Source organism: Myiozetetes cayanensis, unplaced genomic scaffold (assembly GCF_022539395.1).
Source record: "Myiozetetes cayanensis isolate MyiCay16 unplaced genomic scaffold, myiCay2020 scf15, whole genome shotgun sequence".
Taxonomy (NCBI): domain Eukaryota; kingdom Metazoa; phylum Chordata; class Aves; order Passeriformes; family Tyrannidae; genus Myiozetetes; species Myiozetetes cayanensis.
In genome coordinates, this window is record NW_026087159.1 from 7,818,316 (window position 1) to 7,841,307 (window position 22,992).

Sequence of the window (22,992 nt, forward strand, 5' to 3'; positions counted from 1 at the left end):
CCATTGTGACAGGGTGAGCCGTCACATACTCATCTATGGGCACTTGGATTTCATGCCATGAAGATTCCATGCATTTCTTACACGCATGTTGCATCTGTACCCCTAACAACGCTTTGCAACTGTGTGCCAGCATAAATGTGACTCTCAGAAAACACTTTCCTGAAAGAGAAATGGATTCAGTTTTCTTACAAGTGAGACTCCCAGGCTGGCAAATCAGCCTGGCTTAGAAATTTTCTGTGACAGCTCTTCAGTTCTAAAGAAACAACTAAACATGCACCACTGTTAAAAGCTGCAGTATCAGAGCTTTAAACAAACAGGGTTAGAATCACACACAGTACTCTGCAGACAACAAAGAAGTGGAGATAAGAGGATTTCTGCCTTGCAGAGTTTATACATCCATCTGTGATTAATATTAGGAGGAAAATGAGGGTCAAAGCCTATCTCTGAAACTGAAAGTAGATAGCATAGAGACCTCCAACTATGCACTATTAATGGTTTATTATTCATGCATATAAGCCAGAAGAATTTGCCATGGTACTTTATCTGGAGTCTAATTACTGTATGTTGCTCTAATTATGTCTGTTTTTACACTTTGTGTACAATGTGTGGGATTTGGGGGATTTTTGTTGTTGTTATTCCCTGTTAGAGGACTTCCTGCAATCTCCTTCAATAACAAGAATATTTCAAAGAAAGCAGCAATACACATAATCTCTTTGATTCCAGTGTTTGGTAACTCTGAGTCTGAATTGTTTCTTGCAGTTTACCACAAGTTTAACACACTGTCTTCACCTCTGAGGAAGGAGGGAAGATAAACTTCAGTATAGGATATCCAGTGCATTACTGAATTCTAAAATACAGCCAAAAATACTGGTATTCTAAATCTGTCCTTTGTGTCCCCACAGCCAAATGTGAACTCTTCCTGGATTATCTGGAGATGAAGGTCAGACCATGTGTCATTCAAAAGGTAATTTCCTCTAGATTTGCAACAGGATCACAGATGTAACCTCAGACTTCGGTGACAGAAAATACCAATTGACAAACAAGTAATACGGATCCAGAGATAGAATTGTTTGCTTGACATTTTACAAATCTACAAGGATTTATTTGCATGTAAATACATAATTTACTAATAGAGAAGTGACAGTATCCCTCTATACACAGACAATATAGCCAGGATGTGCTGCCTCTCACGTCTCTGCTTTTTTTCATCCAAGAACATAAATCTAAAGTCTAAGATTTTAAAGAATCTGAATGAAAAGCAGATTATTTTTGACACAGTGGAAGAGCTGGTATTTCCTGCGAAAATACTAGCACGGTCAATATTTTATACACTGGAAAACTGTGGTTCTTTTGTCTAAGGGGGGGTAGTGCAGCAGTTGAACAAAGGAGCTCTATTTCTGCACATTCTGACTTAAGAAAATACCATGTTAAAAAATATTAAGTTCCAACAACACAACTTTTCCTTCTCGGTGTCCAGGCAGGCACCAGTATACAAGACCATCTGGAAAGAAATGTGAGAACACAGTATGTAGCTACAGGCACATGGACCAGTGCCTAGTCTAGATGTCAAACATCAGAGGTAACAGTTACTGAGTCTAAACAAATATCCTGAGATGATGTGAATAATGAATTGAGTTTTCTACGCCCCATTCTTCCCAAACTCCCCTCTAGGGATAGATCCAGTTAATGTCCTTCCAACACTCTCGCCAAACTCCCCTGGAGACAGATCAGACTGACATTGCCACTAATGCCTGTGCTGTGAACAGCAATCAAGTTTAATGACTTCCCCTGTATATTGGTTTTGCACTAATGCAGACCCACCTCTTCAACAGAACTACTTCTGATTCGTTTGTACAGGTACGAGCAAGAGCAGAATCAGGGACTCCCACATCTGGAATATTATTCCTAAAGCCATCAACATCCTGAATTTCAACCACAACTGAAATAAAAATTCAAAAGCGAAGGTCATCTCTGATACCATCTCAGTGGCTGTCGGCTGAAGCAATAATACGGGAAATCAGGGAAGTGCAGCTCTGGGGAAAAGGCTGTCTGGCTCCAGTGCCTGCAAACACAAGGCTAAAGATAAGGTGACCATTAACCTTCAGAAAAGGGCAGTGAAGTCCCAGAATGTCCTGCCTGCAGGCTTTATTGCTCCAAGGGGAAGCAAACAGAAAAATAAAAGTCAGAACTGCATACTCTTGACATTTAACTCAAATTAGTAGGCAATGATAACATCGTGTTTTCTTTGTTATCTTTCCTCTGTATAAAGGCATGAATACTGTACCTGGTTCATTCCACAAACTGCAAAATAACTGAAAATATTGAGAAATAATAAATTTATTCCTGCCACTTGATACCTTTGAGACACCAGACCTGTGTTCCTCTGCACAGAATGTATTACTCCATACTGCAGATAGAGTGGGGAGAACTAAGGACAAGTAATTCAGTGAATGAGGACAAGTAATTCCAGAATCCACAAACTGCAACTGAACTCAAAAATTCCTGGTGCTTGGAACTGTGTTTTGGAGTCTTTCCCCATCCTCCCTTGCTCAATAAGGACAGCCAGAAAGAGCCTACAAGAATAGTCACCCTATAAATACCCAAGATAACTAAGTTCACTAGCCAGCCTTCAGCCGTGGGAACTCCTACAGGAGCACTGGCATCAAAATGCTGAGTTAAATTAGAAATCAGTGGCTGCATTACATTATTTGGCCTTGCATGTCCAGAGTTTTAAAGTCATCACATAATAAAAAATACCTCATACTGAGGCCGTTTCTCCCGAACAGACCCAAAGCACAGCAGAGTCCTTACACAGCAGCCTAACACATTATTTAGATTCAAGTCCTGGCAATCTCTAAGTATCCCAGTGTGCTCTCAATTGTCTCTTAAATATGCTGGAGCTGTTCCACCGTAATGGGAAGGGAAAATATCTAATAAATATACAGAGGCAGGAAATAAGCTAATTGCAGAAGAATTTTACCTAAAACTGTTGAATAAACCACAGTTCTGTGTCACTAAGTCACGTAATCACATGCTTAAACTGGAGCTCTGTTTGGTCCTTCCCAACCACAGAGCTTGGCACACACTTTCAGCTGTTCACTGAGCCCATGGGTCTGTCACCCCAGGATCAGTGGCATCCAAAAAAGCTGCAGTTAAGAGCCATGACAAACTTAAGTCCTTTGTTCTAGTATCTTTCTGCCTTACCATGGAGTTTAGGGGATACCAACAGTTTTCCTAGGATAAATGCCACTCTCAGACTTACCACTTCTACTGCTACCCTTTAAACAGAACGTACTGGAGATCCACTGGTATTGACATCAGGTCTTGAATCCTTGCTGCTAAGTGGATCCTTCCATGCAGATAGTTTTCAAACACTGAAATGCCAGCAACACTGTGGGTCCAAACAGAAGGAGGAGCAGTTGTCACCATGTACCTGAAAAGTCACTTACCCCTTCTACAGGTTTTATCAGCACCTACCCACGAAGACAAACTCAGATCCTCCCACGAAACAGCTCCTTTGGATAGAACAGAGAGGCTAATATAACTGATACTGCCTGGCATCGTACTGATTGAGTCCTCAAGGGACTCAGTACATTGCCTGGAGATAAGTTAGTGTGAAGTCTAAAGATTAGCTCTGCTCATTCTGCACTCAGAGAGCTCCCATTGGTCATGGGAATACTAAGCCAGCCCTCCTTCTGCTGAGCACTGTTTGTCCATAGTGTGTGTAAGACCAGATAGCATTTAAAAGCCACTAAAGATTGATGGACGAAGTTACAACATGGCTTTGCAGATTTGCACTGCTTTCCTGATTACACAAAACCAATATTGTTATATTTTCTCACCATGGATGTAATTTAGTATTTCTTAAAGGCAAATGCAACCAAGCAAAAATGCTAAATGCTAATGAGGTGTCTGGATATTTTTCTTAGTTTGAGAAAAGTTTTCTCACCATGAATTCACATGTATTTGCTAAATATAATGGGATGTTAGTCATAACAATCTAAAGGAAATGCCATTGAAAGTTGCGGAATTATTACTGGTCATCAGTAAAAATTATATTAATGATGATAAGAGCAAACTTGTATTTTTATTAGAATCAATTACAAAACCAGCAAAAACCTTATGTCTGAAGAGTCCCATACACCCTTCCACCAAAATGAGAACCTGTTCCAAATATGAAATATGTCTCCTTTGGAGGAATGAGGGTACGTGATTGTGCTGATGCTGAGTAATGTAGGGTAGAATAAAATCTCAGTCACACCCTATGACTGTTTTTACTCCTCTTGTAACTGCAGAATGAAAAGCAGATGCAAAGGCCCTAGTCTGAGGAGTAGATCAGAAGAAATGTGATCACCAGAATCAGAGCATGTAAATTGTTTGTATTCCTTCCACAAAAGTTGTGGTGATATTGTTGTAACGTAGTTTATTCAGACTCATCACAATACTAATGGCTTGTTTGCTTGTGGTTTTTTTTCCTCTTTCCTGTATTTAACATGATTTTATGTTTTGATGCACTAAAAATATAATACAAAGACTTTTGCATAGCCTGGAAGCTTTACAAATCAACTAAACCAAGAACTGAGGTAAATGATAGTCTTTCCTTGACTCAGCTTTCTTGCTTTAAGCTGATTTATTGTAAGAACCTTTCCATTTTAATGTATTTTCTTATACAATAAGATATCGCTTTTAATTATTGCAGAGCCCACAGCTTCAGGAGTTCATCTCATTAAATCCACTCTTCTGTCAGCACAGTGATAGTGCATGAAAGATAGAGTCAAAAAAAGAAAATAAGCAATAAAAAACCAAATGCTTAAAGAAGTACATGCTGGTAGTTAACAACAGATATATAAACAATCTCGTGTTCTTCTGTTCACTGTACTGCTCTTGAACTTTCAAGAGCACGCAAATGTTGCACTGTGGCTTTGAAATTTACTTTGATGTGCTGCCTGCTATGTCGCTTTCAAAGGACAAAAATCTTTTAAAAATTAAAGCTTTATGCATCTGTAAATAAGGTCTTTCTTAAGACACCTACAAACAAAGAACTAGGGATTTTGGAAAAAATTGTCATTGCTATTGTACACAAGGCAATTCTTAAATGGTATTGCCATCTGAGTTTAGTCTCCTAATGCAAGGGAGGATTTCTATGCCCCATTCTCTATAAAATTGTGTTGACATCTCCCTCTTTTTGATTCAGATTTAAAGCCAATGACATAAATCCACAAGTTCCTATGAGGTGTTATATCATTTGAAGGCACACTCGAATACAACATGTAGATTGAACAAGCAAGAAAATCAGGCAAGCACCATTCATAAACACTCCCTGCTTCTAGCATGTTTCTGGGTAATTATATTAAGGGTTTATGGTTTAAATTTGTAGAGAAGCTCTTAGATCATTTCTCAAATGTCAAGTAAACCACACTGCCTGCCTCTCCTGCTTGCTTTCACTCGTCCTTTCACTTCCTCTTGCTGAGATAATGAAATGTATCATATTAAAAAAAAAAGGGTAAATTCAGAAAAGCTCAGAAATCCTGACACTGCTTTGAAAAACAGGATCAGAGGATGCATCTTCTCTAAACCTTCCCTCTCTTGTCATTACCAGGGCTTAGAAATACACAAACAGCTTCTTGAGCAATGGGATAAAATTTATCCTGACACTGTGAGGAAGCACCTTAGACCCCTTTTATCTGCCTGCAGTCACGTGCCACAGGACTGGGAAAAGATGCTGGTTTGCCAGATACCAAGATCCAGGGAGAGACAAATGTCCCCACATCGCACTGCAAGGGCTGCAGCTCCAAACCTGCTAAGCTAGGAATCTTACTTAAAAAAAAAAAAAAAAAAAAAAAGAGTAAAAAAGAGTCTTGGCACTCAAAATAGCAAAGACCCAACCAAACACATGAGCATTAACCCCTTTTGTGCTAGCAGGTATCCTTCCCTTGTAACCTAGTGGAATACAAAACAATCTTATAAAGCATTAACTGGGAGAAAGGAAATGAGACACTTGACCACAAGCTACTATAACATTTTCTGGCAAATTGTAGCAATAATATTTAACAGACTCCTATGAATAATGGCAGCCTCTTTTACTGGCAAATGTCATTTGAATCTAAGAAATGCATGTTCAGCAGAAAGAAGAAAGGGTGGAACAGCAGATGAAAAGCCAAAGAGTGGCAGTGAAAGCAGGATTGGCTATGTGACTCCTTGACATTCCATTTTGCTCAGGTCAGCCCTAAGACAGTGTCAAAGTTGTAAGCAAAACAAGTATGTACACTAACTTCCATTTTTCCTGACAGGCTTTAAAGCAGAAATATCAACAGAAGCTATGAAATAAGATCCTCATTGCTTCCTATGGTTTTAAGAGCTTAGAATAGTGCAGCCACCCAAAATTCAGCATTCCTGAGTCAGCAAAACTATGTGATGGCTTAAACAAGCAGGTGTATTGGAAATAATATTTGGTGTTCTCTTCATTTTCAGTTTCTGAATCGTTAAAGATTCTGCTTTCAAGCTTTGTGGCTGGGCATGTATTCTGACAGTTTTGCCTGGTTTTGTTTGCTCAGAAGAATGGTCAGTCTTGCACGATCACTTGGCTGTGTGAGCTATGACCTGATGAGATCTCATGGGATTTGGGGGGAACTGCAATAGTCAGCAGGAGTGAGGGAAGCATAGTAGTTAAAACAATCCTTGTTAATAACATCAGCTGCAAATCTCAGTGCTGCTCGCCAAAAAGGTGGTTTCAAGTTCTAACCTGTAGCACTCCTTCCATGCGCACACAAGCTGTCAACTGAAGATATGGAGATAAACCTCTCTACATGGAGAGAAATCTAGGTAGCTCTATGCTTAAACTACACAATAGATTGACCTTAAACAGACAGAACTGTCATAGAAACACATCTGAGAGAATGATGAGGGGACAGAACTGCATTTCCACTAAACCCGGTGTCAAGTACCAAAATCTCATGCAGTGTGTTTGAATTCATTTAGAAGAAAATGATGAAATACAAATGGTATCTTTGCTTGTGGCATTGGCACTCCTTTGGAAAGCTATTTTAAACTTTAAGAGGATGTATATGTATCTATGCACACATGACTCAACATGATGCTGGTGGCATTCCAATGAAGCCAAGCCACCGATTCTTGAGTTTGGGCCATATCCAGAGCTCATTAAAATCAATGACAGTCTTTCCACTGAACTCAGCTCTTCCCATCATCGTGTCAGCCTGCAGTCTGATGTACCACAGAGACTACAGTCACACTGCTTTGTCCCCTGTTTGACTTACAGCACAGCTTGATGTTTATGTTACATAACTAAAGATATTGAGACCAACCACACCACGCACACTGTCCACAGTACAAACATAAGGATTACTGAAAATCCTCAGGGGAAAAAAAAATCAGCTCCCCAGTTTGCTAAACCATGTGTACTTCCTTTTCATTTACATAGGGACTTCTTATAAGTAAATAAATACATATGAATGAATGTCTGGCACACGTCAACAGCATCAGATACAGTAAGCATTCTGGTCAAAGCCATAGTGGATTTTAGCAGAGATTAAGCAGGAACAACTAAAGATGTGTTTGTTTGTTTGTATTAAATGTTTCAGATTGCCACATACACAAAATAGTGTTCCTGAGTGCCCATTTTCACAGCTGCTCAAAATTGAGTAACATCTTAGCCCTTCTCTTAAGGCTTATGCACGATCCCAATATTTACACTTGCAGCGAGTGCTTTCTTGTGAAATACTCTAAGTAACCATTGATGTCTAAATAAATTTATTTAAAATATAAATTAATGGCCCTGTATTAAGCAGGTCTTTGGATCAAGTACAATTTCTTGCTTCTTCTCTGACTGCCATACATCTTCTGATAAAAGAAAACATAGCTGTGCATTTGCCAGTAGCAAATTCTCTGACTGGTAACTTGAGAAACATTACAAGTGGACACAAATACTAACTTTGAAACAGAAGCCAATGCCAGTAAATCTTCTGTCGTGGTAAAATTTAACTTTTGCTGGCTAAGTCTGCACTTCATGGATCCCAGAAAAACTAAAAAGAAGCCTAAGAGGGGATTTAGTTCCCAAATTTCTGAATAAAGCAAAAAAAACCCTGTGCTGTGGGTTCCAAAGGACAAAGAAGTTTGAGTCATCAAATCTGCACTGGGCATGTCTCCATCACTGTGGTCACAGGAATCTGTGACATTTCATTTTCAGAAAACTTCCATCAAATCTTTGGTAAAACCATAAACAAACACCTTAAGTGGAAATGTCTTCCAACTCACAATGACCTAAAACAAAAGGAGGAGTTTACTTTTGGTTCATGTAACATCCAAGCAACTTGGTTTTGCATACTAGAAAAGGCATTTTTATACATACCTAAATGCATACATCTACATATAACCTAAACTTGAGTCAATCATAAAGACCAAGGTAAGAAGAAGTGCTTTGCACTTTCTTATACTATAACGAGTAAGAACCAAGTAAACTTTTAGTTTTGCAGATATGGACCAAAATTCTCTGTAGGACTGGGCAGTACTGGAATCCTTGTAAACCTCACACCCTACCTGGGCAACAGGGTTGCATTTTCTTATTATATGTAGGAGCTCAGCTGGAGAATTGCAGCTGTGTTCATCTTGTGATAAGTCATCTGCTGACATTGATTAGAAACAGATGAGCAATTTCACTAAGTCAATGTAAATTTCCAGATGCAGTGGTCTTCAGGAATTGGCCTGAAGCACTAGCAATGTAGTCTGTATATCATATAGCTAAAAGTCCAAACTATAAACAACTGATCAAACAGTGCAAAAAGTAATTCCATGCTCATGAAATCACTGGATTAATTTTCACTGTATTGGAGTCCTAACTATCTTCTATTATATAGTGTGAGAGAAAGAGGAAACTCACAATGGTGAAGCTGTTAATAAAAGATAATGCCACCAAACTTGCTTTTCTGTTTTGAAGGTTCCTAACAGTATACTTCAAATTGCCTGGGAAAAGGGACATTTTAAATGAGAAACTCCTCAGTTTTCAAGAGAGGAGTTGGACTACACTATGGAAAAGACCAGAAATATTTTGCTGGGGTTCTTGGATATTTTGTGCTCATACTCTGCCTGCAGATTGTTACCTGGATGAAAGCACTTGCCCTTACATGAGCCACACTGACTTGTACAAGGATAGTTATCATAGGAAATTCATCAGTCATTAAAGCTTTACTCTTGCATACAGCTGTTTGTAAGATCAAGCTATGGAACGTCTCACCAAAATAATCATGGAAGAAATTACACAGTGGGTGTCTTTTCATCTACTACAGCTCATGGATCTGATCCTTTACTACTTCTCTCACGTCACTCCTGCATACTAGCTCTGAGACCACATGGATTCTCCCAGTGCCCACACCTATGCTAAGACTTCACTCCTGGGAGGCAGCCGCCAATTCCAGCAATTCCACTAACGCTGCAAGAGACAAACTCCAGATCGTATTAACAACCATAACTACTGCAGCTAACTAACGTGGGGTTAAAAACCTGGTTTGGAGCATAAAGTGTGGAGATCCGACACTGGAAGCCTGCGAGTCTGTAAGTTCGGGACGAGGATGCCCGTGGAGCGTTCGGGAGCCGGGAGCCGGTGGATACAGCATCGGAAAAAAGAATCCTCACGGAGACCTCACGCCGCTCGCCTCCGCCACGGAACACCCGCCAGGGTTATCCCAAAGCTGCCCAGGGCTCCTGGTGTGCAAAGCCCGGCGCAACCGAGGAGCTCCCCCAGCACCGGGCGGGCGGGAGCAGCGGCAGGAGCCCTTCCCGTGCCGGGGGCCGGGGCCGTGCCCCTCCCTCCCAGTGGCCCCTGCCTGCCCGTCCTCCCGGTGCCGGTCCCCGCCGCCACTCACCGCCCGCGCTCCCCGCGCCGCTCCGCGCCCGCCGCCCCGGGCGGCCCCGCCCCGCGGGCACCGGGCACCCGCCCCACCTCCCGACACCGTCTTACTGCCGGGGGCCCGTGGGAGCAGCACGGACACCCCTGCGGCCGGTCCGACCCCCGCCTCTGCCCGAAACCTGCGCGGGGAGTCGGAGAACACCTGACACGTTCACTGCAGGAATTTTGTCTCCTTTCTCACGCCTTTGTGGGATGGGAAGACTGTGCTACCTTCAAGGTTTCCTGGGATTCCAGCGTGTTTGTTGTCCATGAAATCTTACAGACTCCAGCCTGAGAGACCTGTAATAATTCAGCTATGAAGGCACAGCCACAGCACGATCATAGAGTCATAGAATCACAGAATATCCTGAGTTGGAAGGGACCCATCAGGACCATCGAGATCAACTCCTGGCCCTACACGAGACACCTCAACATCTGAGAGCATTGTCCAAACACTGCTTGAACTCAGACAGGTTTGGTGACCACTTCCCTGAGGAGCCTGTTCCGATGCTTAATCACCCTCTGGGTGGAAAACCTTTTCCTGATACCCAACCTAAACCTCCCCTGACTCAGCTTCATGTGATGGTAGTGGCAGTTCTGGGGCCCATCTCTTGAGACACAATGGCTTGGGAAAACATTAAGCTTGACCTAAGATGCCATTCAGGACATTGCCTGGAGGGTTCAGGGCGTGAGTGCAAGCATCTTCTCAGCAAAGTAACACGGGTAACATGGCTCAGGCTGTGGGGTGACTTTGAGGGTCTGAAAGATGTCCAGAGTCTGAAAGACTCTATTAATGCTGAAGCTGATTGCCAATTCCCACTGAAACAGACTGATCTGCTCTGCAGCAGAACTGGCACTGCATCCCAGTGGCAGAGAAGTAACAGGCCCTACTTCAGGGACATAGTGGCACGAGTGAAGACGGCTCATGTATTCCAAAGTGAAAAGTAAATGTGAGTAAAAAAAAAGAAAAGTAAGTGTAAGTAAAAATTGGTCCTTGTGAAGAACACGTGTACAAGCAATGAATACCATTTCCCTATCCAAAACTAACGGAGCAGAGGTAACATTTCCTACTCTCTCTAACAGTGCTACTGGTTTGACTTGATCTGGGAATACACAAAGTTTCCTTCATGTCATCCAGTTATTTCTGATACATAAAATAATTCTGGCTCATCAGATCTGTAAGCAAATCCAAGTTGTTATTTTCAGGAAGTCAGGGATTTTATTTACTCTTTCAGTGTAAATCAGTGTGCTTTCTAGGGATACTGAACCTCTTACTTTGCAAGAATCACATGTGGATTTGTGTTTTCTCTTTTCCTTGCCTCTTCCAGAAGTATCTGCAGCTTGTGCAGATTTTTTTTTACATCTGCTGCCTTTCAAAAAAAGAGACAATACTGAGAATTCACACCTAGATTTTCATCTACAGTTAAAAGACATCTCTAAAACTTCCTAGTGTACTTGCTGTACATATTGACCAAGCAAGCTTTCTTGTCACAGTGACTGTCAGTCCTGTTTGACATGACTGAATCAACACCCTTAGTCCTGGCAGCCTAAAAGACAAGCAAGCAAGGGGGAAGATGAGGCTGGTGGGGGAAAGATTTTAGGTGCAAGCTCACAACAGTGTATTTCTGAGGAAAGTAATCCTCCAGCATGAGCAGTCTCCACATTTCCAATCCCCTTCTCCAACACCTTTTCTAAAACTTGGTAAAAATTCCCATCTGGAGCTATTTTATGCTGCAGATGTGCACACATATATCTGCAGGAATGACAGGCTCTTGATAGGCTTCAGCATAGTGTCATCTTCACATTGCACAGTCCTTTCTTCTCGCACTTAGCTGGATGGAGAGCACAGCTAGAAAGAAGAGGCAACTGAAAAAAGAAACATAAATGTAGTGGAGATGGAAATAAAAACTAAAAAAAAAAAAAAAAAGTCCATCAGAAAGGTGGTAGCTGCTTTTGATCTGAGGACTAGAAGTAATTCAGGGCGTTCCTAGGTCAGGTAGCTGCTCTGCACCTGGAACAGACCCACTTCATATATAGTGCCTGCTGCCAGCATTAGTACATTTGACCTACAGGACCTCTGCAGTTTAGGGAGGGATTCTGCTTCCTTGGCATAGGTAGGCCCTAGTCAGTAAAAGAAGTGTGAGATTACCCCATCTCATCTTTCCTTTCTTTTTCCTTGTTAGTAAGTTAAATTATTACTGAGGGTAGGGAACAGAGGGGGAAAAAAGAGGAAGATGTAATACCCATATTACACCAAACTAGTCAGACAAGATAGAGCTTGCCTACGTAAAAATATTGGATGGTTTCATATAAGATGTTGTCTCCCTAGAAGGTTTGATTTCCTGGTGTCTTTGTAAGGCACATTTAATCTTGCTTTTTAACTTCTTTACTTAGAGAAGTCAACAGGTTCCAAGAGGCCATCGGACCTCAAGGCAAAAACTGCCTTTCTATGACTACTTGGTGTCACGAGCTGTTTGTGTTGCAATCCTACAGCACGTTCCTGAAGTCTCTCAAATTCTCAAGTGGGAGCTACAAATCAGCCTTTAGTCTGGGCAGCAAAGATCTAACTTGCCAGTGGTTTTATTTGTCACCAGTTCTCAGTAATTTCAAAGACTAAGATCTCTACTTCAGAAACCCTGGGTCCTTGCAGGTTGAGTGAAAGCCAGCAATAGTTCCAGGTGACCAGCAGCTCTGGGAATCAAATTAGGCATTGGTATCTTTGCAAACTTCAGAAAACTTTCTTGCAGTCATAGTTTAAATTAAGATCATCAATCAGGTAATTCAGAGAAAGGAATTTCTGTGAAGGGCTTCCAAAGGAACGACGAGAGAACGTGAGGCCCAAAACCAGCTTGGCAACAATGGTCCCCAGGTACTTTGCCAAGATAAAATGTACCATGGGCAACCTAGGCAAAGCACACTTTGTTTAGAAGCATTACATATGCTCTAAAAGATGCATTACATCTACCAGACAAGTTCCAAAGTGGAAATAGAGCAGTAAGAAGAATGCTTAGGTGTAGTAGAGCTAATTTTCCTTCATCTCTAACAGATTTATGCTGCTTATAGAAAATACAAGTGGGAACATTTTAAAACTGATTGAACTACTCTGATTTGCAAGGACATGATAGTTGTCTGAGTTCCAATGTTTTCTTCAAACACTTCAGCATTTTACTAGAACTGCTGTATCATAGGTGTTAACAGAATGGTTTCAAGGAGGAAGTTATTGTTGTCTATCGAATGCAGAGGAAAACCTGTGTGGGAACACAGCTAATGCCTGTGGTACTTAACTAGAGCTGGGGTCAATTCTTCTCTGACTAGGAGCTGTTTAAAGGAATTGACACATAGGCTTGCTAGAGAGAACGGTACAGCAAAGGGTTAATGAATTTAGATAATCCTGACTGATGTATCATAATTTTATTCATATCCACTTATTTCTAAATGTCTGTTCCTATTTTTTTTTTAAGATGCATTCTTAGGCATATGAATATTTTTTTATATGCTGCAAGGCAAAAAAAGAGCTGGAAGTTGGGCCGCTGTAACTTGCAGTAACAGTGCTCGTGTGGCAGATAACTTGAGATTCTATCAATCTTGGCAATGTTTCCTGGCCTTTCTTTATCTAAGAATGAACTGTTCTTGGATGGTTTCTCTAGGATACTAGGCATAAACAAAGCTTCTTTTTCCCTGACTTCAGTGTCTGGTTCAAGGTCAAATTCAGGGCTGGTGTTGTTTTGGAGTCTGGGGGTTTTTTCCTCGCTTTTGATCAAAACGTGTTGTAAAAAAATGAAAGAAAAATCTTCCACCAAAATTTCTGGGGTTTTTCTACATCTATTCCTAAAACACAATGAAGTGTAATAGTGTCATGTCTACACTGAGCAGAATTAACTAGGTAACACAGCTGCTAGTTTGAATAATTCTGATGTTTCAGAGATTTCTCTAGTATACAAAATAGGGCCAAAATTCAGAGCTACTTTATTAAAGAGTACAAATCTCAGTCATCAGATCAATGAAACAAGGAGTTTTTCAAGTTACACAGCAGGTGGAAGCAAAAGTCAGTGTATACTATGAAAGGACAGATTAAAGTTCAAGTGCTGATCAATAAAACAAGGAGCTTCCCAAAAGAGACAGCAGATGGAACCAAACACCCTCCTTTGCAAGAGCCAACGTGTTTAAATGCCTTAGTGCTCAGAGGTTTTGAGTGTATCCCAAAAGGCAAAACTTTATCAGTATCTCCTATGGCCCACAGAGTTAAAATGTTTCTAACACTCAGAATTAGAAAGTAAATTAAATGCACTGCTTTTGATTTTCTATAAACAAATACACCAATGCTAGGTTCAGTAAATCTGCCTCCTCCCACTGAAGCAGTGATACTGAGCCACCTGCCAAGCTATAATGCAAGATCAGGTTAACAGCTGGACTCGACAATCTTAGAGGTATTTCCCAACGTTAATGATTCTGTGATCAAGGTCAGTATGCTACAAGTCTTCTCTACACGTACCCCGAGTGATGTTACTGACTTGTGTAGAGGGAATAACAATATTCTGGCAGGGTATTTGGTTGTGTTCTTTTTGAAGGATAGTGAGGATACAATTTGCAGAGACCCAAAACATCATTTCTGATTTCTGACAGCAGATACCAGATGTATTCAGGGCTCCAGTTGCTCCATCTGAACACTGTATCAGGTGGACATATCCAGTTAGTGCTTCCTTCAGCTTAAGTTTTACTTCATCAAAATCTACACTGAGAAGAAGCCTGAATAAAGAATTCCACAACAGGACACTCTTCTTTTCCATGTTACAATAATACATCGTGGCTGCTGCTTTTGTAGTTTTGGGTGGGGCGGGGTTATTACCTGAATGACAAAACCCAAGAAGTTTGGTATTTTCCTCCCTTTTCTCCTACCTTGATTTTGGCACCATTCCTAGAGAGCACTTCAAAAAGTCACTGCTCTGCCAGGAATGTGAAGATGTGCCCTGGCACAGATGGAGTGACTGTAGGGAATCACAGAATCGCTGAACGGGACCAGTTGGAAGGGAACCACAGTGGGTCATCCGCTCCAACCTCTCTGCTCAACTGCAGGCTCATCCCAGAGCACATTGCACAGGACTGTGTCCAGACAGTCCTCCAGAGAGGGGGACTCCACACTCTCTTTCTGGGCAATCTGTTCCAGCGTGTGGTCACACGCATGGTAAAGTTCTTCCTCATGCTCAGGTGGAACTTCCTGTGCCTCTGTTTCTGTCTACTGCCTCTTGTCCTATTGTTGGGCACCACCGAGCAGACCCTGATCCAACCCCCATCCTTCATCCTCCGTCCTCCATCCCGAAGGGCCCGGCGGCTCCCAGAGCCCAGCGCGACAGCTCTGACAGGGGTCTAACGCAACCCAGAGGGGTCTTTTTTCCGGAATTTCTATGGAAGCGTGAGCCGTGGAACCACGTTCCACGGAGCCGCCACCGCGGCGGCCTGGCCTGACCCGCTGCCTCGGGGGGGACCAGCGGCCGGCGGGGCCGCCCCGGGCTCAGCTGCGCGGTGTCCCGGACAGCGCTCGCCATCCCGGGCCAGCACCACCGCCTAGCGCCGGCGAAGGGCACCGAACCCTGCCCGCCCGGGGGCGGCACCGCCCGCCCGCCGCTCCTCCCTCCTCTCCCCTCCCACCGCCCCTCGGCCCCGCCGGGCCGGCTGCGCTCGGAGCCGCCGCCCCGCGCTCCCAGAGCCGCCGAACCGCAGCGTTCCCGGCGCCATGGCCCGCGAGGAGGCGGCGGTGGCCGGCGAGGAGGCGGCGGGCGAGGCCGGCGGGCTCCTGCTGGAGATCGTGGGCTCCCCGCTCAACCTGAGCCTGCTGGGCCTCTGCCTTTTCCTGCTCTACCAGATCCTGCGGGGCGAGCGGCCCGCGGCACCCGCGGGCGAGGCGGAGCCGCCGCCGCTGCCCAAGATGAAGCGCCGCGACTTCACCCTGGCGCAGCTGCGGCCCTTCGACGGCGTCAGCGACCCGCGCATCCTCATGGCCGTCAACGGCAAAGTCTTCGACGTGACCCGCGCCAGGAAGTTCTACGGGCCCGGTGAGGGCCGGGGCAGCGGGGCGGGCCCGGCGCGGCCGCCCGGTTGTGCGGGGAGCGCGGGGCGGGGAGGGGCCGGTGCTGCCGGGACGCGTTCCCTCGGTGCGGGGTCAGCGCGCTCCGCGCTCCTGCCTGGCCCCGCATCCCGGCCCGGCTCCCGATCGGGAGATTTGGGAAGGGCACGGCTGGCTCGGAGCCGGGAAGGGTGCGCGCACCTCCCGGAGAGGCGGAGGGCAAGGTTAGCGCTGCCGCCCGGGCTCCAGGGTCGGGCCTCGGTGGTGCAGAAACTCCGGCTTTGCGACCTTGCGTTGCTTCATTATTCCGTGTGTTTGCCCATGGCAGGTTACATGTACCGTAAGGGGTTGGGCGGCTTCGTCGGCCTGGGATGCCTTTGCCCGATGCCAGGCGGCAGAAGCCAAGTGTTCTTTTGGTGTTTACATTCCCTTCCCAACTTTTAGTGGACATCACTCTATTGCATAATATTTATACTAAATACGTACCAATTTAGATTAAGCAGATTCCTACCAGGAGCATAGTTCAAACGTGCAAAGATTGAATAACCTATGTTCGTAGAGCAGCCAGTGATGAGGAGGGTTGGAGTATGTGCACCCAGGTACAAGAGTTTAATCGCCTCCACGTGGGCATGGGGGTTTATTTTTAACAGAGGCTGCCTGTTAGCCTCACTCAGGCTTGCTGATTTGTACCAGGACCTGTCTGGCATAACCACTCCTGAGCTGTCCAGACAGCTGAGAGCTGCAGTGCTACTTAGAGACAAGGAGAATAGTGCAGGACACACAATGTATTTGTAACTGTTATCAGTTATACTTTTGGTGCAGACATAGACTGGAGACTGTCACTGAATGATGCCAGACTGTAACTTTGCATTCTGCAGCAGTCAAGATGATATGCACAGATGAGTTAGATATGCAGTTTTGTATTTGTGCAAACTAAAAACCACTTAAAGTCCATGCTTTGGATGCTGCCTTCCCTGACCAACAGTAAAAGCTGCCCCTTGGATCTAATTTGGTAACTGCTGAATGGTTCACCACAGTGTCTGGCTAGTTTGGTTTTCATTGTAATGGAAACATAAGATTCTTTTGAGAAATTTAGGAAAAAGCATGCTTTGGGAGGAGTGGAAGATGGCATGTGCTCTAGAGTAACCAGCATTCACATCTAACTTACTTAAGCTCCCTTAAGAAGAACTTTGAATGTGTAGTTGCAACATGCAGTATCTCAAATTTTGGCTTGTCATGCAAGCAAGTTAATCATTACTGAAGTTTATCAAGAGTCTGTCTTGGTATCACTGATGTTCTGTGAGTTGCATGTTTTGATAATTTGAGTTCATCTCACATTTTGAAAGTTTCAATAGATGTTTTTTCCAAGTTAGTAATTTCTGGTATCTGCACTAGTTTTTCTGTCAAATCATCCTTTCATCTCTTTAAGTCAGGAGCATCTCTGAGAAAACTTTCATTTCACCTGACTTAAAAATCCTTCCTCTGTTCCTCGTTCTGACAATGTGCTTCCCAGGTGGTGCTTATCCTTACCCTGTCTGTATGTGCCATGCACTACTGTGGTTTAGCAAACTCAGCATCTTTTTCCCATTGTTTTGTTTCTTGCCCTCTTCCTCTGTTTTCCCTTATTACCAAGTAGCATAAAACTTAAAAACACTTCAGAAGCTCGAGGCACCTCTGACCCACAGGTCAGGGTAGGAACTCTTTTATCTGTTTTAGTCTGGGGACTCTGATCCACGAAGATCACGCAGCATCCATTATCTCTGTAATAATGCAGCTTATGTTTTTGTTTTAAGAGGGCCCATATGGCATTTTTGCTGGAAGAGATGCCTCCCGAGGTCTTGCCACTTTCTGCCTGGATAAGGAGGCACTGAGGGATGAGTACGATGACCTGTCTGACCTCAACGCTACACAGCAAGAGACCTTGAGGGACTGGGAGTCACAATTCACTTGTAAGCAATTTTAAACCTATTTACAAAGAAGTCAGTTACTGGTGGTGTAAGAGGGGAAGCAATGGTTAAAAGGCTGTTACCAGCTGGAAGCATCAGTCTGGAAATTAATACCTTGGTTTAATGTTACTAGAATTACTGCTACTTAGAATTGAGAGAAATGTCAGGTTCTCCTGCATTCTCCTTCCCTCTGTTCCCTACTGAACAGTAGCAAAGATACAAGCACTCTATCACAGGGTAAGATCTATAAGGCCACCCAAAAAGTAGATGACATATGGAAATAAAGACCATGTTTTTTATAAAGTCGAGACCCCTTCTATAGAGAGTAATAGAATGCTCTGAAAAAATGAAGCTTATGTCCCATTCAGATTCTCAGAAACAACAGTAACGTTTGAATTATTCCTTCTTGGGTTTTAGTGTTTTTGAAGACTGTTTAAACTAGGCCTTTTCCCCTTGGAGCTCTTGAAAGAACTTTTTTTACTCTCAGTAAGTTATTCTGCATAGCCTTGCTGGTGACTGTAGCAGATTCATGACAACTGTATTCAGTTGACTTTCTCCCTCAGGAAGTGATCAGGAAAATGGGCAAATGTCCCCCCTATGCTTGCAAGCTGCCTGGTGTGTACTGTGCCAGTGATGGCCAGAGAAAAAAAGGCAACTTTCACAATTGAGATGTTTGTTCTAAAATTAACCAAAGGAAATCACTTTCATAGTAGCCTTGTTTTATGCTTAGTACTAAAAGCAATTCTGACTGGTTTGTGTCATGTGTCTCCATTTGTTGCTCAAAACCCACTTCAAACCACAGTTTTATGGAAGTTGCTGTGCTGACCTTGTACCAGGGTTTGCCCACTAGTATGATTTTTTTCCCCTCCTATTGCATATCTTGTTGATGAAAAATAATTTCTCCATATCTCGTGATGCCTTTTAAGTGAGTGAACACCAGGGCAATTATTTCTATTCATATAAGACAAAAAATAAATATGTCAGTTGCTTGTCCTGATGAATTTATATGTCTATACCCATGAGGGAAATTGCACATACTGCATAGTAGTACAGTGGAAATCAAATGTGTTTTGTTTTTAAATCTAGTGTTCCAAGATTTACTATAACTGGCTACAGTGGAGTTTTCCTCCACATCATGTCATTAGAACATCTCAGTCCTGACCTGATGTGCCCCTACTATTTTGGCTCTCTTCCTGTCTTAATCAAGACTGTTAATCATGCCACACTGAATGGCTGTTTTATTTTGCTAACAAGCATGTAGCAGAAACCAGAACTATGCTACCAAATATCTGACCTAAACTAGCATTTCAATGTACCTTTACAAGAGTTGAGCATCAGGACTGACAGTGAACTGCACTCTTTTTATTACTGGGTTTCTATTAAATATGCCAATTAGTTGCTTTCAATTCTTATAAATTATAACAACAGTGCTAGGCCAAGATACCTGTCATCAGGGGCATCTTTTGCTTTGTTGAAGTCGACAGACAGGCAACGCAGTATAGCTCTCAGTTCTTTCATGTACACGATCTCGGTGGTTTTACATGTTCAGAATGAGATATAAAATAAATCAAGAGGCTTAATCACATAATTGGATAACAGATCCATCTTTATCTTTGAGAGAAAGGATCTCCCTTCTGTCCTATTGGATATTTTCGACACACATTACAAAAAATAAAAACCCTTCAAAGCCGTGTATATGTTGTGCATATGCACATATGTATGTGTGTGTTTAATATGTGATGTAAGTACTCTGACAGTACCACTGGTTGAAAAACCACCTTTGACACTGGCAAGAGAAATAATCTAATCCAAGATTCTGTTTTTTGTCTTTACATTCATTCATCTTTTGGCTTAGGCAATAGAATGAGAATTACATTCACTTGGCATGATTCTTTCACTTACTACAACGTTAATAGTAATTCACGTAGTTGATTTTTACTCTCCTCCTTCCCCACAGTGTTGGGAACAAGTTGCTCAGAGTTATTATAATAGTAGGCATTTTATTAATTCAGAACACAGAGTTTAAAAAGGTACATCTTCAGGGCAGAATAATTACTTGGATTCTTTTTTTTTTCTCCCCAGTTAAGTATCATCATGTTGGTAAGCTGCTGAAGGAGGGGGAGGAACCCACTGTGTACTCTGATGAAGAAGAAAAAGATGCCCAGAGTGCAAAGAAAGAGTAGAAAGCGCAGTGAGGAACAATCTGTGTTTGAATGGTAAAGGATCATTTGTAACATTCCACTTCTGTTTAACAAGGTGCAGCAGCAGCAATGCTTACAAAAGGTCCAAGAGTTACAGTGAATTGTTTCTCTTCAACGTTTTCCTTCTCAAATTCAGTGGTAAACTACTGAAGGTCTGTCTTCCTTTAAACCCACATAATCAGAAGTGTGCACAACAAATATCTCTGCAAAAGTAAACTGCAATTTTGGCAATAAAGGACTATTCCTGTTTTTCTGCTATCACCATTTAGTGCAGAGTAGGTCGAAATCCAGTTTTTCATTAACAACCTACCACTGTGGACACAAACTTGAGTAACTTCATTTATGCAACACAAATTCCACTACATCTTCTTTTGTTTTAACTTCTGCAGTGTGTGGCCCTTGGGTTGTAGTTCCTCTAGAAAAGGGACTATATTTTATTTGTCCACAAAACACTGCACTCATTTGTTGTGCAACGTAATTCAATATTATATAATTTGGCTTTTAAGGGTTGTGTTAGTGGTTTACAGGTGAAACACTACCTTGCTTTTAAAAAAGATCAAGAATTTTTCAGAGGTTAAATCAGTTTTAGATACTTTAAAATTAATAAGGACTGATGAATACTTGCTGTATTCAACATGCATAATTCTGCGTGGATTAATATACTTCGTTCGCATCTGAAGTGTTACAAAGGTTTAGATACTGAGTGGAACTAGGCATCCCTAGAGGTACACCATGAAGTGTGACTGCACTAGACTGCTGTTCATTCAATTTTCTTAGTAAAACTCTTCTGTTAATTTTAATAAAATTACATTAAATATGGAAGATCATCTGCTCTTGATTCCTATGCTTAAAAAACCCACAAAAGTTGCTTGTACGGCATAATTAACAAGTGCTCTTGTATATGCAGCTTTAACCAGTAGAAAAATGTTCCTGGTCAGTGTAACTCACACAAGTTTCCTGTACACAATGAAATAACACGGTGTAAGCGATTCTGTGCTGAGGCCCCTGTCGCTTTGGAACTTTGCCATTAGAAGAAATGGCACAATCTCACTGATAACCAGCAATGGTATACCTGGGGACGTGACCTTTGAGTTGCTTTTTACTTACTTGCTCTCTTGGCTCACATCTGTGCTTAATTACTGTGTGACCTGCCTCCTTACCAAAGAGGCTGGGTAAATGAATCTGACCAAGGAAAAATGTAAATGTGCTCCATCATCATCCAAAATACTTCTGTAAAACTTTCTCATAAAGATCAATAATGATTTGCTGATCACCTGTGAATGTTTTTTGTGTTCAGGTGATTCTGCTGGTGCAGAATATCCCAGGGTGCCTGTCTGGTATAGTTCCCTCTATTTCATTTCTCTGGCTTGGCTGTCTGGTCATTTCAATTTGGCAGCACGACCAAAATGATGAACTGAGTCCTGAGTGGGAAGGTGTAGACTAGGCAGAAGTGTTCAGAAGTAGAGTGCATTGCACAATAGCAGCTTTCATAAACAAGTTGACACAACGTGGTAAAAGTGTCTGATACCATCTGTGGTGAGAACAAGTGACTTTCCCTCAGTCCAGACACTGTCCTGACATTTTCTATTGGTTGCACTGGGCCTTCCAATGAAGAGCACGATTGTTTGACAGCATGAATAAAGTGGTACTGTATGAACTACCTAATGAAGGTCTAGAGACAAACATAAATCCTGTCATGACCTTTGTGTTGCTGTTTTATTTTTAGAGACATTTATACTCTTTGCAAACTACTACTAATGGTTTACCTCAAATTGGAAATGTGTTTTTATTTGTTTAAGGCAGAAAATAAAATACTCTTGCATAATGGTGGTGTTTGTTTTTATTAACTGCAACCACATGTGACTCTTAACCCTCCTCTAATGTTTTTCTCCAATGTCTTAGTTATCCAACACATAGATGAGTATATGTTCTAACCAAATGCCAGTAAATGCAGTTCTGTGTAGCATAACTTTAGCAGAATATTAAATAGACAACATGTTCATGTTGTACAATATGCTTTGCTGTTGCAAAAGACCTGACCAGGTCTTGCAACTTGATCCCTTCCTTCAACAGTGACTGGCAGCAATGACTATACAAAAAGAACCATGCCAGGCAGCTTATCAGGCTGTACATTAACCAGGTAGGACATGATGACACACTAAGTGCAGAGACTGTCACCAGTCTCCCTCATCTGAAGTGTCGAAAACCTGTTAGGAGTGTCATAAAGGAATACTCAAGGAGCTCCAGGACAAATCAAAACAAATGAATAGCATCTCATTTCCAACCAGTTCTGTCATACTGTCAGCTGCTTTGTAAAATTCAGATATTCTTTTATCTGGATTCTGCCTGCTCTTAAACACCACTATTAGCTCTTAATTCCTGCTGTTTCAGCTAAACAAAAGTTCAGTAACAAATGCTTCTGTTGAGAGTTATGTAAGGGCCTTTACAAAAGGTGAGGCATTTCTATGCATTGCCTGGAACCCCTGGATTAAGAAGAAAGGGCTTTATGTCATAATTGCTGTATTGTATTTCAAGCAGATGGACTCATGTAATAATGGGCTTTGTGTATTTCTGCTTTAAAACCAGCCTTTAGGATTCTGACTTCAGTGTTCAGCACAAGGTACAACCCACAGGTCACGTATTTTCAGTAACAAAGCCTTGTTCAACCAACTTCCCTGAGAGGACTACCAACTCTATGAAGAGGCATTTGCATTAGTTCTGTACAAAAAGTCAGATTTGATGGCAAGGCCTGCAGTCTCAGGGCCCTAATTCATAGGTGTCTGTCAGAGTAAACTGTTTCCCTAAAAAGAACAACAGCACACACCAGGCTTGAACTGAAAGGTGTTCTGCATTTCCACTGCTGAACTATATAAATGCTGCCTTGAA

The 22,992-nt window shown here is 42.4% G+C and overlaps 2 protein-coding genes across 4 annotated transcripts in view; one reads left to right on the plus strand and one right to left on the minus strand.

Annotated features, from left to right (window-relative positions):
* KIAA1210 (KIAA1210 ortholog) overlaps nt 1-9,740 on the minus strand; it is a 53,566-nt gene extending 43,826 nt beyond the window's left edge. The window contains exon 1 of one of the 3 annotated variants that reach the window (XM_050310269.1): nt 9,514-9,740. In XM_050310269.1, coding sequence (XP_050166226.1) covers nt 9,514-9,626 — 113 coding nt within the window. In that variant the 5' untranslated portion in view covers nt 9,627-9,740. Of the gene's footprint in view, nt 1-9,499 lie in introns of all 3 variants that reach the window. The other 2 variants (XM_050310265.1, XM_050310268.1) reach the window with 2 other exon arrangements.
* A 5,841-nt stretch (nt 9,741-15,581) lies between these two features.
* Nucleotides 15,582-21,931, plus strand: PGRMC1 (progesterone receptor membrane component 1). Its single transcript, XM_050310362.1, has 3 exons — nt 15,582-15,948; nt 17,753-17,908; nt 19,988-21,931. Exons 1-3 carry the CDS (start codon nt 15,630-15,632, stop codon nt 20,086-20,088), a joined length of 576 nt encoding a protein of 191 aa, XP_050166319.1. The 5' UTR covers nt 15,582-15,629; the 3' UTR covers nt 20,089-21,931.
* The last annotated feature ends 1,061 nt before the right edge of the window (nt 21,932-22,992 follow it).